The sequence below is a fragment of the Callithrix jacchus genome, chromosome 14 (assembly GCF_049354715.1).
Source record: "Callithrix jacchus isolate 240 chromosome 14, calJac240_pri, whole genome shotgun sequence".
NCBI classification, from domain to species: Eukaryota; Metazoa; Chordata; class Mammalia; order Primates; family Cebidae; genus Callithrix; species Callithrix jacchus.
The window spans coordinates 71,446,519-71,460,945 of record NC_133515.1 but is presented as its reverse complement, the minus strand read 5'-3'; the positions used below and the strand labels follow the sequence as shown (position 1 = coordinate 71,460,945).

At 39.6% G+C, this 14,427-nt stretch overlaps 1 protein-coding gene and 1 non-coding gene across 5 annotated transcripts in view; one reads left to right on the top strand and one right to left on the bottom strand.

The window, feature by feature from the left end:
• Positions 1-14,427, bottom strand: part of THADA (THADA armadillo repeat containing) — a 361,249-nt gene that overhangs the window by 165,432 nt on the left and 181,390 nt on the right. For all 4 annotated transcript variants that reach the window (XM_035272684.3, XM_035272683.3, XM_035272686.3 and 1 more), the window contains one exon: positions 5,775-5,943. In XM_035272684.3, the coding sequence (XP_035128575.3) occupies positions 5,775-5,943 (169 nt within the window). The remainder of the gene's footprint in view (positions 1-5,774; positions 5,944-14,427) is intronic.
• On the top strand, positions 12,203-12,309 carry LOC118147550 (U6 spliceosomal RNA). The gene has a single exon (XR_004734002.1). It is a non-coding gene; the product is annotated as a U6 spliceosomal RNA (small nuclear RNA).

The window sequence follows — 14,427 nt, the reverse complement described above, 5'->3', positions numbered from 1 at the left end:
TTCTTAGGTTGCCAAATGGAATCTATCAAGGAATGTTCCATTTCTGGACAGCTGGACTATTTTATGTTTCACAATTTTGTACTTTTAAAAAATATAAATGATATTAAAATTCTTAAGGCATTAAGACACTGTCTTACATAGTTACATTTTTAAAAGATGGAAATGATAATTCTTTTATATTTAATCACAAGGTTTGATATAACAGGAATATTCATGGAAATATATATATATCTTTTCTATAAATGTTCATTTGTGTCCTTGTTTAAGAAACTCCCGTAGAGTTGACACTTAAGGCTACCTCTATCACTGATTGTCTACTTGCTTCCACTGCTCCTGCTTCCACTCTGTAGCAGAGTGAAGGACGGTTGGTTCAATCCCTGCTTCTCGCACAGTGATTCCTTGATACAACTAGCTAACTGAACTCGCCTATCTTTACTTCTTTCTTTGTTTTCCGGTTTTCTTTCCATAAAGGTAAGGCTAAGGTCTACTCTAACTTCAGTCTTCATGTGTCCCATCCAGCCCAACACTACTGTTCCCATCACGTAAAGATTCTGGCTCTATAGCAAACACAGAGTATATCAGGGTGTTCCAGACTCAAGCAGAAATGGCCTCAGTTTCAGTCTCCTTTTAGACGTGATGCCCTATCTGGCTGTATGTCTTCTGTCTCCTCTTCATTTCTGTTACTCCTAGTCCCCGAGGGCTCACTTAGCTTCTAATCCCCAGCTCTCTTTAAGTCTGCCTCAAAGGCAAACTGCTTGTGTTTTCATGACTGCCTAAACAGGGTAAGCAAGCTATATTGTCTGCTGAATTAAATTCAGTCTTGACCACCTTCTCATGGTCCTATCAGCTCCTAGATCTAGGATCCATAACTCCTATGGTTACCCAAGTTTGAGAGGTTTTGTCAAATGCTTAAGGATGATAGAAGGTGTGGCAACAGTGGACCTGGCTATAGCCTAGGTCCCAAGGGAGGAGTAGTATTAAATGGAAGACAAGAGAGAAGTGATGACAGAGAGATGAGTGGGGAGGGGAGGGTACAATATACCTTTTACAGGTCACAGCTTCCCTGGGTTTCACTGACTTCTGTCTCAATAACACTAATGGATTCACTTTGTTTTCACTGTATCATAATATACCCAATTAAATTCAGGAGAGCAACTGAGTGATAAAGTTTATCTTTAGATGCATTCTTGGTTCATTTTCCCTAGCCATAAAAAGTTGTTATTCACATCAGTCGGAGACAGCACATTCTAAAGAAAAGAGGAACATGGGCTTTAGAGTCTAATACCTTATCTCGCCTGGGCATGGTGGCTCATGCCTGTAATCCCAGCATGAGGACTGGGAGGCAGGTGGATCACTTGAGGTCAGGAGTTCAAGACCAGCCTAGCCAACATGGTGGAACCCTGTCTCTACCAAAAATACAAACATCAGTTGGGCGCGGTGGCGGGCCTGTATTCCAAGCTATCTGGGAGGGTGAGGAAGAAGAATTGCTTAAACCCAGGGAGCGGAGGTTGCAGTGAGCCAAGATCGCGCCATTGTACTCCAGCCTGGGTGACAGAGTGAGACTCCATCTAAAAAAACAAAACCTAAATTAAAGAGCATAGATCGCCTTTTATTTGTACATAACAACAGCAACAAAAGCCACACACACAAAATAGACAGGAAATGAAAAAACTGAAAATTCAAACTGTTATTTCAAATGGTATACATTTCCTTATGAATCACCAAAATGTGAGTTAAGTACCAAAGAATCAGAATAAACCCTTTCTATGATTGTTGGCCAAGCTTCTCCTCAATATTAGAGAATTTTCTGAACTCCAATATGACTTCTGGAGAGTGAAAGGTAACCTAGTAATAATGTTAAGTTCCCAACATTAAGAGTTTTGGCAGCAAAAACAGAATGTTAATTCTACTTAAAAGACAGAGCAGCCCTGCTAGTGATGTTACCAAACGAGGTACTGTCCATGGCTCTTACCTAGCCTTTATTGAGATTTAATGTCATTTACCCCTGGCTTTCAGGAATCTGCTGTATAACCTCACCTTTTCTAATGTGTGTTACTTCCAACCATTTCAACACAGCACTTATGAACCTCTGGTTTTTAAAATGATTAAGAAACGAATCCCACATGTGGTATAATTTGAGTCTTCCATAGTCCCAGAAAATTCAGAGATCAGCATATTTCTTGTTTTCAAGGTATACTATAGAAATATCTGAGATTTGATATATTTATGTAAACATTTTCAAAGCAGTCAAAATGTATAATTCAAGAAAATGTTCTGTGAAAGAATTTGTTTTTTGATTATAAAATGATTTCCTGCTTTTGAAAAAAATAACAATTTTGTATTTACTTAGCTGGCTCTGAAGGTCCAAAGGAGATTATCATTCCTTTCAATCCCTAACATCTCTTTTCCAGGTGCAGGCTTTTTAATGATTTCAAAGGTAGCTTTATGTGGAGAAGGAATCTAGAAGCTGTAGAAAAGAAAGAGAAAAAGAGCCCTCCCCAACTTAACCCCTATGTTTTCCCCATAACGAACCACAGGATGGACAGAACTAGGACAACACAGGTGTGGCACTCCAAAGAACATGCCAGAAAGACTTTCCACATCTCTTTGACTTCTTTTTTTCAGCCAGGGTAAACCAACCTTGATAAAGGCAGGAATCTGTCTGACAAACATGAGTACGATACCCAACAGCCACATTTGCTGGCTTTTATTCAACAAGCCCTTCATCTCACCAACATTTACAAACAAGAGCAACTGCCACAACAACCCAGAGTTATAGGGTTTTAACCTTGCCACGGGATTTCACATTTTATCTAGCAGAAAAAGTAAACTTAAGAATATCAAAAGCAGCCCAGAGACAGAGCCAACGACCATGTTTTGTTGCTGGGCAGACTGGGGAAGCCCAGGCAGACCTGCCAGTAGTGGCTGTGGGAAACGAGGCTGGGAGGCTCATTTGCACAACTGTGAGAGAGCCCAAGAAGCAACCCCAACCAAACTACTTGGACAAAGTTCAGCAACAAGTGGATCTTCAGTAAAGAAAATCTGATGGCTGATCCCCTGGACAACCTAGGCCTTCCTTCTAACTCCAATATGGTTCACACTTTAAAAAGGCTGTTGTGCATTCCTCATCATTCGAGCCCTGCTCTTTTGAAGCAGCAGCAGAGTCTGACACAATCAAGAGACGTAAATTGCATGACAGAGCAAATGATAATCTTTGGACCACCATGGTCCATCTTTAAGACTAAGACAATAACCCCTGCCCCTCTCTTCATCACAGAGATGTGGTGAGAACTCAAGGGAGATGAGTGCTCAAGAATTTATACCAAAGAAACCACCTAAGACCCATACTGTATATAACACAGACCAATGATCTCAAACTGCGGTCTGGGACTGTGCAATCTTTTCAAGAGGTCCACAAGACAAATTATTTTCAAGTGATGCTAACAAAATAGTTTCCTCTTTTGTTCTCATTCTCTCGAAGTGTACAGTGGAGTTTATCAGAGGCTACAAGGTGTGTGATGAAGTCATTATTTTTATGACTAATGCAATATGTGCTTGTAAGTCCTTGTGTTTTAATATTTTCTCACGTTTCCTTTCTTTTTGTTTTCTTTTTTTTTTGAGACAGAGTCTCACTCTGCTGCCTGGGCTGGAGTGCAGTGGCACGATCCTGACTCACTGCAACCTCTGCTTCTGGGGTTCAAGTGATTCTTGTGCCTTGGCCTTCCAAGTCAAGTAGCTGGGACTACAGGTGTGCACCACCACACACAGTTAATTTATGTATTTTTAGTGGAGATGGGTTTTGCCATGTTGGCCAGGCTGGCCTTGAACTCCTGGCCTCAAGTCATCCGTCCAACTCAGTCTCCCAAAGTGCTGAAATTACAGGCATTAGCCACCGCACCCAGCCTGTCTCAAGTTTACTTTCTAATGAAATATTGATAGACAAAACTCTCTAGGAGCTGCAACAGCTGTTAAGAGTGTAAACAGGTCCCGAGACTAAATTGAAAACTGTCAACCTAGAACTTCAGTCCCACCCAAACCAGCAGTTCCCACGCAGGCTGCTGTCTCACCTACTGGGAACCTGTTTGCTGCTCTCTTTGCATGGGAGACTCCTTCCCTTCCTTTACTTGGTTAACCTCTTTCAGCCTCTGCTTAGATGTTGCCTCCTCTGGGACACTTTCCCTGATTTTCCAGACAAGTCTGGTGGTCCTGCTATGTGTTCACCCGACACTTAGCATTGTGATTGCTTATTTTCTGGTTCTTGTCTTTGGCTCCTTCAAGGCAAAAATGACTTATTGCTACTGGACTGTGACACAGTGGTATGTAGTAGACATTCAGTAAATACTTGTTAAATATAGAAAACCACCAAGGAATGGTCAGGCACAGTGGCTCACGCCCGTAATCCCAGCAGTTTGGGAAGCTGAGGTAGGTGGATCAATGGAGGTCAGGAGTTTGAGACCAGCCTGGCCAACATGTCGAAACCCCATCTCTACTAAAAATACAAAAATTAGCGAGTGTGGGGGGTGGGGGCAGGCTTGTAATCCCAGCTTCTTGGGAGGCTGAGGCACAAGAATGGCTTGAACCCAGGAGATGCAGCTTGCAGTGAGCCGATATTGTACCACTGCACTCCAACCTGGGCAACAGACTCTGTCTCAGAAAAAAAAAAAAAGTTCTATCTTGCATTCTTATTACCTAGGGGAAATTAGTTATGAAATGATTAGTTTTCTTTATAGTATAGGTCTATTTAAATTAATAGTAACAATGATTATCTGTATATCTTGCGGTGCACCAGGCACTATTCTAAGCACGTTGTATGTATTAATTCACTCAGTCCTCACAAGGTATGAGGTATATGTTACTATCATCCTCATTTTACAAATGAAGACACAGATGTGTAAGTAATGAGGGGTAGATGTGAGATTCACACCCAGGCAATCTGGCTCCAGAGTTTCATCTTGTTCATTACTCCGCACACTGCCTGCCACGTCAGCAGTGTCAAGCTCAGGCTTATAACATGTACTGAGACCTCAAGGCTGCCTCTCAACTCTGTTTATAAACCAGGAATATGACCTGAAATTTATGTTCCACTCCTAGCCCCATGCCTATGTGAGCGACTATAGCAGCCATGTGAACAGAAGACCTCACCAATATTACCTGTCCTCAAGTTAGCATTGAAATAGGACAGTTTCAGTAAGAAGTCTCATTTACTTTTTGTATGTTACTTTTTTCTAGAAGAAATGTTAGGTTAAAAACAATAAAACTTGTTCATTTATTCAAAATGCTAAATTTTTTTGGTAGCTCAGGGAAAACAGGAAAATTCAATCCTTCCTCATACTAAGGTATTGTGCCATAGGGCAGACTCTTCCTGATGTGTGTAACTCTTCCTGCGCCTCTCAGGCTACCCTCTCTCAAGAAATGCTTTCAGTTTCACTCTGAATAGGTAGTGGCCCAAAATGTTTTGCAGGCATACTTGATGGAAAAGACAAAGTTTAATCTGGTTCAGAGAGGTAAGGCCAAGTGGGAGAAAGTGTACTGTAGAAAACACAGGGTATATTACAAAAAATAATCTGAGAGAATCACAATGTCACACTGTAGTGATATTTGCGATGAGAAAAGCACAACTAGGAGACACCTGATCTTTCAGAAGTAAAAAAAAAAAAGTTCTACTGATAAAGTTAAAGACCTGTGTATCAAATCTTGACCAGCTGACAGTACTTGAGAAACCAAAGTTCACCTTAGGATGTTTGACAGAAGTCACACGAAGCAACTTTACTTACCTGGAGAAGTGTCCCATGAATATGGTTTTGCCGGAAACACTGGTCAGTGCAGCTGGGGAGTGTGGCCAGCAGAGTTTGGATGGTATTAGGAATCTGATCTATCATAACAAATGGGACCAAGGCACGAGCTGCCATTTCACGGGAGTGGTAGACAGGGGAGCGACCGCACCTGGGGAGAAATAAAAACACAAGACCCTTCTACAGTCATGTCCACATCTGTGTCTTTGTATATACTTAACATTCTATCTAGCTTGGGGTGGAACATCCAGGGGCTGGGGGAGACAGGAGCTGCTCCTTATTCCAAATGATGTTTTATATCTGCATTAGTTCTACAGGTGACCGCTTTAGTTAAAAACATCATTAGCATCTGTAATTCTTTATCATGAAGATTAAATGTAAGCAGCCTTGGGAATAAGACAATAAACAGAGAGTAGCGAAAAACAACTTACTCATTAACTGTTTATTGTGTATTTATGATAAGCCAAGGCACCATGATAAGCGCCATAAAAAATAAGACAGTTACCACTGTCTGTGAAGAGCCCATACTTGGGTTGGCCAGAGGAAAAGTACATTTGAAAAAAATGACCAAAAGTACGAGACAGTGTAGGAAAAGTGAGAAGCAAGTGACCTTGACATTATAACTATAGAAAATCAAAAGAAGGATGGAACTTAGGAAAGCATGTATGATTCAAGTAGGCCAAGAAAAATCTGAAGTCATTTCGACCAGGGACAAAGTGCTATAAAGCAAGGGTAGAAACATTCAAGATATAGGTAGATATGTCTGAATAATGCAGAGGTTCATGAATAACAGTAAAAGTTAAGGCTGAGAAGTGGGTGGGGCCACACTGGGGAGTGCCACAGATGGCATAGTACATAGTCTGAACTTATTGTTAAGAGAGTAAGAGATGGACCTTTGAATCACCAAATCCTTGCCTCTGGGCTGACTCACACCCAAAGAGGAGGAATAAAAGTCCTGGACAAGTGCTATTTTGAGATTCTACAAAGGTCATTGTAAAGTCAGGTCATTTAAAGCCTCTCGACTTTATAAACACTCAGAACCTGAAAGACCATAACCATTTTGTTGAAACTGTGCACTGTAAAGCCTTCACAGAAAAGAGACTGATGATTTGAGAGGAAAGTCCAACATGGTAATGACCACTTAAATAAGTTCTTGACCAGAACTCTCAAGACTTCATGATTTTTCATCCAATTAAAAAAGTAACTCAATTTAGAGAAATATCTTAGACGACAAGAACAGGGAAGACCAGAAGAGGGTAGACTCTGCAGAGAAAAAGAGATGGTCTCTTGACTTTTTCAAAATTAATCAGGGTTCACAAAGGAATTACTTGGTAAGAACTAGGCCATTAGGGCCACATGGCCATGTTGGCTTAGTAAGCAGAGGGATAGGGCCCTACTACAGGAATGTTTCTAACACCCTAGAGGTTATTGCCAACATTTATTTTAATGTGACAACAGAAAAACAAATATAATTTCTGCACGAATAGAACAGCCTGAGCAGAATTTCATCATGGTGTTGGGGGGAGGTAGGGAAAGAGAAGAAAGACGTATGGAGTAAGTTTTTTTAAAAAAAGTGTCATTTTTCCCCCATAAGACACTTAGGTCTGTCAGGTAGGTCCAGCAGCACACAGTGTCAGGATGGAGAAGAAGTCACCTCACATTTCTGTGAGAAAACAGAGAGCTATGGTTACAGTAGATAGCTGGACAGTTCCCTACAACTCATCCATTTTCTCAATTATTCTTTTTAAATGATTAAATGCTTAATACACAATTGGCAAATGCACAAAAATGTTTGCTTTGGCCTATAGGGAATGGTAGGGGTGGGAGTCAGGGAGAAACTTCATCTGACCAAAAAAAAAAAAAAAAAAACCTGAAAATGTTTTGAGATTTAATTAGCAGATGACCTCACTCAGTACAGCACAGTCATTTGTTGGAAGCTTCTCCTACGGTCTGTACCGCACCTCTCCAACACACACACTTTGTGTCACAATGTGTTTTATATTACCAAAAGGGCTCTTGTATATAAATGTTTCTTTTCAAATACAAATAACTCTGACATGGTTACAGATGTTTAGTTTCCAATTAGCAGTAACTGTACACTAAAGAATGCCCCTCCTTTTGCTCCTGACTTTTGTAAATGATGATTTCCCAAAGGATTCTGGCATCCATACAGGAGGAAGAATGGAAAGTGGGGAAAGTGCCAGAATTTTCTGCTTTTGGATACCCTGTGTTAGGGTAGTTTCCAAATACACACAACCAGGTTAAAAAGTAAAACAAAACTGCTCCTCAAAAAAGTAATGCAATTACCAAAAAAGAAGCCAATTCTTAAAGCAATATTTAATTAACATTCATTATAAAGCAATGGTTAAATATTATTTCAAAATCCTTTCTATTACAAATTCTTTGGGTGGAAAGATTAAATCACAGATGAATTTATATATATATATATATATATATATATATATATATATATATACATATATATAAACACTAAGAAAAAAAATTTCTAGGTTACTGTTTTCTTGCCTACTGGAGGCAAGGAGGGGTCTGATGAGACGAACCTAATGCTAAAATTAGAGGCCGGGCGCCGTGGCTCACGCCTGTAATCCCAGCACTTTGGGAGGCCAAGGCGGGTGGATCACGAGGTCAAGAGATCGAGACCATCCTGGTCAACAAGGTGAAACCCCGTCTCTACTAAAAATACAAAAATTAGCTGGGCATGGTGGCATGTGCCTGTAATCCCAGCTACTCGGGAGGCTGAGGCAGGAGAATTGCCTGAACCCAGGAGGCGGAGGTTGCGGTGAGCCGAGATCGCGCCATTGCACTCCAGCCTGGGTAACAAGAGCGAAATTCCATCTCAAAAAGAAAAAAAAAGCTCATGCTCTGGAATCCAGCAGACCTAAGTTTACATCTGAGTTCTGACACTTACTAGTGTGTGACTTTAAATGTAAACCTCCTAAATTTTTATCTTCTATAAATGGGGAAAAGGAAGAGAGCTTCTTTCATAGGGCTGTTGTGAAGCTTAAATGAAATAATGCAGGAAAATAAAATGCCTTGAAGACAGGTAGGTGGAATAATTTGAAAATAAGCCTTTTTACATATTTACAAATTGTTTGTCCTAGTGTTCTCTGTCTCAACAAATGGCTGAGGAAACAGAGCTTGGCCTGTACCAAACAGGCTCCACGTGCTCACAAAGGCCGACCCACCTCTCTCCCCTCTAAATGAGCTGGAAAGGAGAGCAGGCTTGAGTTTCTTTGGGGCCTATTCAACTTGTTCATGTGAAACTCATTGGTTTATTTGCCTGGTGCAGGGCCCAAGTCTATTTCCTGTCCACTCTAACATTATTATACCCAGATTTCTTTTTCTTTTTTGTAGTGTATGGTTCACAGTTTCAAATCTTGCCTTCAGGAAAACACATACATGTGTGGGTATGTGTGTATGCATAAAAAGAGAAAAACCACAAAATATATATTTTTAAAAAGTCCATATCCAGTGAATTGGAAAAAGCAGATATTTCTGCATGTCCTGTAACTATTAAATATGTTTTTGTTATAAATGTGGCATTCCTGAAGCCCTTTCCCCACATTCTCGGGTGACGTCAGTGATGGCCAAGGTTGCCAGATTCTCTACTTGTTCTTCCTATGCCAATATTCCATTCATCGAAGGATCTACCACCACCACCTGAACTAGTTGCTCCTTTTCCTGCAACTCAAACTGCTAGCACATAGAAGATGCATTGACTGTAATCTTGCTCTCTGCATAGCTCATGGATTTCTTTATTGAAATATATTTCTTGGAAAAGTAACTAGTTCAGGGCTTTTAGAGTTTGATTTTTTAAAATGCTTGGTTTGGGTAGTAAGGAGAAAATAAGAGTTGTAGACAGTAGCTAAGCTAAAAACTGCACATTTCCAGAGCAGATGGACATACACACAAAGTAACTTCAGACAGAATGTTTAGTTTAAATATATATCTAACGAGCCACTCAAAGCTCTAAAGCAACATGTTAAACCCTTTAAAAAAAATCTATGAAGAAACGCCAACAATCATAAGCCACACAGAACATCTGAAAACTGTAGTGTATGACCACTTGAGACAAGCCCAACCAGAGTCTAAGCCTCAGAAAATGCATGCTCTTGGGGTCACCGTCACACTGCCTCCCAGTGACCCAGGCTGACAGGCCACAGGCTGTTCATTCCAGTGAAATATCAGCTGCTGGGAGCTAGAAATCAGCCTCTCTCATCTGGGCATCCCTCCACTTGCCCCAGCAAGAAGTGTGCATGGCATTTAGTGACCTGATGGCAGAAACACTGAGTCTCAGATGCAATGGTATGGCTACTTGCATTCATACTATTCCTTTTGGTGCTAGGAAATAAGGCAAGGGCATTTTCCACATTGAAGGTATCCAATGTGGTGTTACTTTAAAAGCTCTGTAAACAATGTGCTTTAATTGTTCAGAATTAGAAATATTCTTAAATAAATGAAAAGATGCATAATTTCTGAATGCTGGTTTCTGGTTACCTACTGATCAAAATGTAGAGAATGAAAATTACATTTCATCTGAAATTTTATTAAATGTTTCATCATTTTTTGAGACAACAAAAAATATAATTTGAAACCAAAATTTTCAGATCCCAACCAAATGTTTTAGACAGCTGGGAAGGAGATTTTTCTCAGGGGCACTGAAATGTGCTATACCTTGGCAATAATTCTTTCCTGACTCTGGGAAAAACATGGAAAAGAATTCATAGCAAAATACATACAAAGACATTGGAAGCCGTAGAAAATGTCTTTCCTAAACAAATAAAAATAACCGCTAGACTTAGTTTGAAATGTTGGCATCATCTTCCCTCCCAGCCTATGTGAGGGGTTTCTCTCTGACCCTGTACCAATGAGCCACACTCTGGTCTACTGTTCTCCTCATGCAACAGCTGGAAAAGCATTCCAGATCTACCCTTGGGGTTCTTGGGCTGGGAAGAGCTGCGTGCAAGGCAGGAGCTGGGCTGCAGCATATGCAGACTGCAAGAGCGGCACATCCCTCTCAATTGCGAAACCCTTCATGATGTTTCTGCTCTGGCTCCACAAACAACCAAGAAATGAGCACATTCAGGCAGCCACTGAATCTTTAAAGGGGCTGAACATAACAACACTTGGCCTCTCAGCATGTCTCCTCCTTTCGTTGCACGCAGTGGATAGGTCTGAGAAATCAGTAACAGGCTGGCTTTCCTTTGGTGTTGGTCACTGTTAAAACTCACGCCATTATCCTTTAGGGGAAGAGATTCCATATTTACTGTGATTGATTTTTCAGTTCACAAACAGAAATGAGTGGTGATTTTAAGACACTACACAAAGGAACAGAGATAATTTACCATCTTATTTTTGTAAACCCTATAAATATGTAACCCTACTACATATAGATAGGAGGTTTAGAAAGGAATGTTTTTCTTGCCATTAAAAAACCTTTTTCTAGCTTTCAAATTTTCCAGAACCTAGGATAGCTTTCTATTGTCACATTAAATACATATTCTTATTCTGGTATTCAAAGTACCCTAATTCTAGCCCCAGACTGACTGGACAAATCATAGGTGCTGAGTATATTTTTCATTGACCAATTTTTTTTCACGTGATTATCTCTGAAATGATATTAAAATCTTAGACAATCTAAACACCCTGTGAGTCAAGGGAATGCTCAACATACACCAATTTTATTAACTTCCCTTTTGACAAGAATCTATTGCATTTCTAAAAGATTCTGATATCTATGCTAAAAGAAGGAAGGAAAAAAGGAACTGAAGGTAAGAACATTTAATGAATGTCTGCCAGACGCCAAACAATGTGCTAGGTACTTTAAAATATTTTCTCTTATTTTTAGTACTCAGATAAACTCTTTAAAATAAAGTACATAGTATTATATAAATATATGTGAGTTTTCACTCTAGATAGTCTGGTGGGAACATAAAAAGAATGATGAAGTCCCAAATAAAATGTAACCACAACCAAATAAAATGCCCTGTGCCAATATTTTTGTTGTTGTGATAATGAATGAGGAAACCTTCACAGGCAATTTATCCCACTAATTTCAATGGCTGGAACTCATATTTGCAGGTCATACATAAGGAATTGGTAGTCTAAATATGTTTCCTCCTGTTCTAACTAATGTTAAACAAAACAAAGCCTAAAGCTTTATAAAATATTATCTTTAAGGAGGACAAATTAACCACCAGGACTTTGAGGCAAGTCATCCAGCAAGTTGCAGCCATCAACTAACAGTTTATGAAGAACCCCACATCAGACCGCGACAGTTCCACAAAGGCTGTGGCAGTGTCCCCTGATACCCTACATCAGTACTGACCACCTCAGGTCAAATCACTTACCTGTCATTCAACAGTCATTCAAAGAATACTATTAATTTTGTGCTTGCCTCGGCAGCATATATACTAAAATTGGAACAATACTGAGAAGATTAGCAAGGCCCCTGCACAAAGTATAGTATTTATTTAAAGACAAATTTGAAATGCCCAAATAAAAATCTTCAGCATTTGTAATGACAAGAAAAGACACATACATGTCAGCACGTTGGCAGAATCTTCATGGGCTTAGAAAAAATATATAGTCATCAGCTTTAAGTGATTTGGTGAAGTGAAACCTACCATGAAGCAGAAGCCCTTACACAGTTTCCTTCGAGTCTCTTACGAAAGGCTACTTTTAAGACATCTTCAAATTAAAATATTAGTATCTAACAGTGTGGCCACAGCAAGTTACATAATGTCCTTTCACATCCTCATCTGTAAAAGCATATTAGAATAAGTGACCTCTAAAATCACCTTCAATAACAAAATTCAATAATGGATGTTTAAACATTCCAGGCAGATAGCTAATCTTTTTTTATTTTAAAATATCATTATGACCTCTCTTAACTTGTTCCATTGCTTAATCTCGTAATATTAATGCTAATAATAAAAGTTTTATGTCTAACACTAACCATACTCAGTCTTTCTATAGTTAGAGCCAATTTTCTCTAGTTTGAGCCTCTGTGGAGTTGCAGACAAATGACCAGTGTTTTCTACACACAGGAAAACCCTTCATTAACGATACTGGAATCCCATCGTTAATGCACCCTTTACCCCTTTTTTACCGGAATCCCGTCATTAACACACACCTCCAACTCCTTTCATCATGTAGAACCTCTTCTCTAGAATCTCACTAATTACTTTCATCTACAGAGGGTTAAATGAATCTTCCCAATGCCATCAGCTAAAACAATGATTGGTGCTACTACTATATGAGAGAAATTTGAGGATTTCTTTTAATTTGATTGGTTTGCAGAGACTGCAATTTGTTTTTGCTAAAGCTAATTAATGCCCCTGAATGACCCTCCTCATGTTTCACAGCAACACTTCATAAAACCAGAAAGAATGAGTTTTAAAAATAATAAAGTACGAGGAAAGTTTTGAAAAATTCCCCAAAATTGGTTTTTTGGCCTGGAAAAATGACACAAACGAGCAACAGATATTGAGATATTAGCAATAAGACTCATTCAAGGTATCTTTTCTCAAATGAAAACTGCAGTTAAGTAAGTTGAGTCGTATTTCAGCATGCCTATAGTATCCCGAACAGAATATTGTCAGTCAGTTTTTAAATACCCCGAGAAAGTCTGACATCCTCCTTTGGTTATCCCAGTGCCCATGTTTACACTGCCAGTCAAAAAAATACTTCCTTAAGTATAAATATACTTTTTCTTGCTGCAATTTAATTTTTCTGGTTCCACATGCCAGGGAAAGAAATAAATCTATGTCTAAAAGACTTGTCTCCAAAATATATTTGGAATAATAAGAAAACAAAGCCAAGCATGGTGGCTCACACTCATAATCCCAGCACTTTGGAAGACCAAGGCAGCAGGATTGCTTGAGGCCAGGAGTTTGAGACCAGCCTGGGCCAGCCTGGGCAAAGTGAGACTCTGCCTCTACAAAAAAATAATAATATGGTGGCATCCACTTGTAGTCCTAGCTACTCAGGTAGCTGAGGCAGCAGGATCACTTGAGTCTAGGAGGTTAAGGAGACAGGGAGCTGTGATTGTACCACTGTACTCCAGCCGGGGTGGCGAATCAAGACCTTATCTCCTAATTTAAAAAAAGGGGTGGGGGAGGGGGTGAGGGAGAGCAAACAACCTTACAGAAAAATTGGGCTTCAAACAGACACTTCAGCAAAGAAGATATATGAATGCCAAATACATGTAAAGATGCTCAACATCCTTAGTCGTTAGTGAAGTTTAAAACCACAGTGAGATAGTGCTACATACTCACTAGAAAGGCTAAAGTTAAAAAGACTGAGCATACTAAGTTTTGGCTAGGATATGGAACAACTAGAATTCTCATACTCTACTCAATTTGGCAGTTTCTTAAAAAATGAAATATATATCTATCATTCACCTCACCTGTTCAATTCCTATGTATTTACACTAGAGAAATGAAAGCCTAAGTCCATATAAAGACCTGTGCATGAATGTTCCTAGCAACTTATTTGTTGCTAGTTGATGGACACAACACAACTGTCATTCAGCAGGTAAGTACACAAACAAAGTGTGGTATATCCATACAATGGAATACTGTTTGGCAATAAAAAGAAACAAGCTATGGAT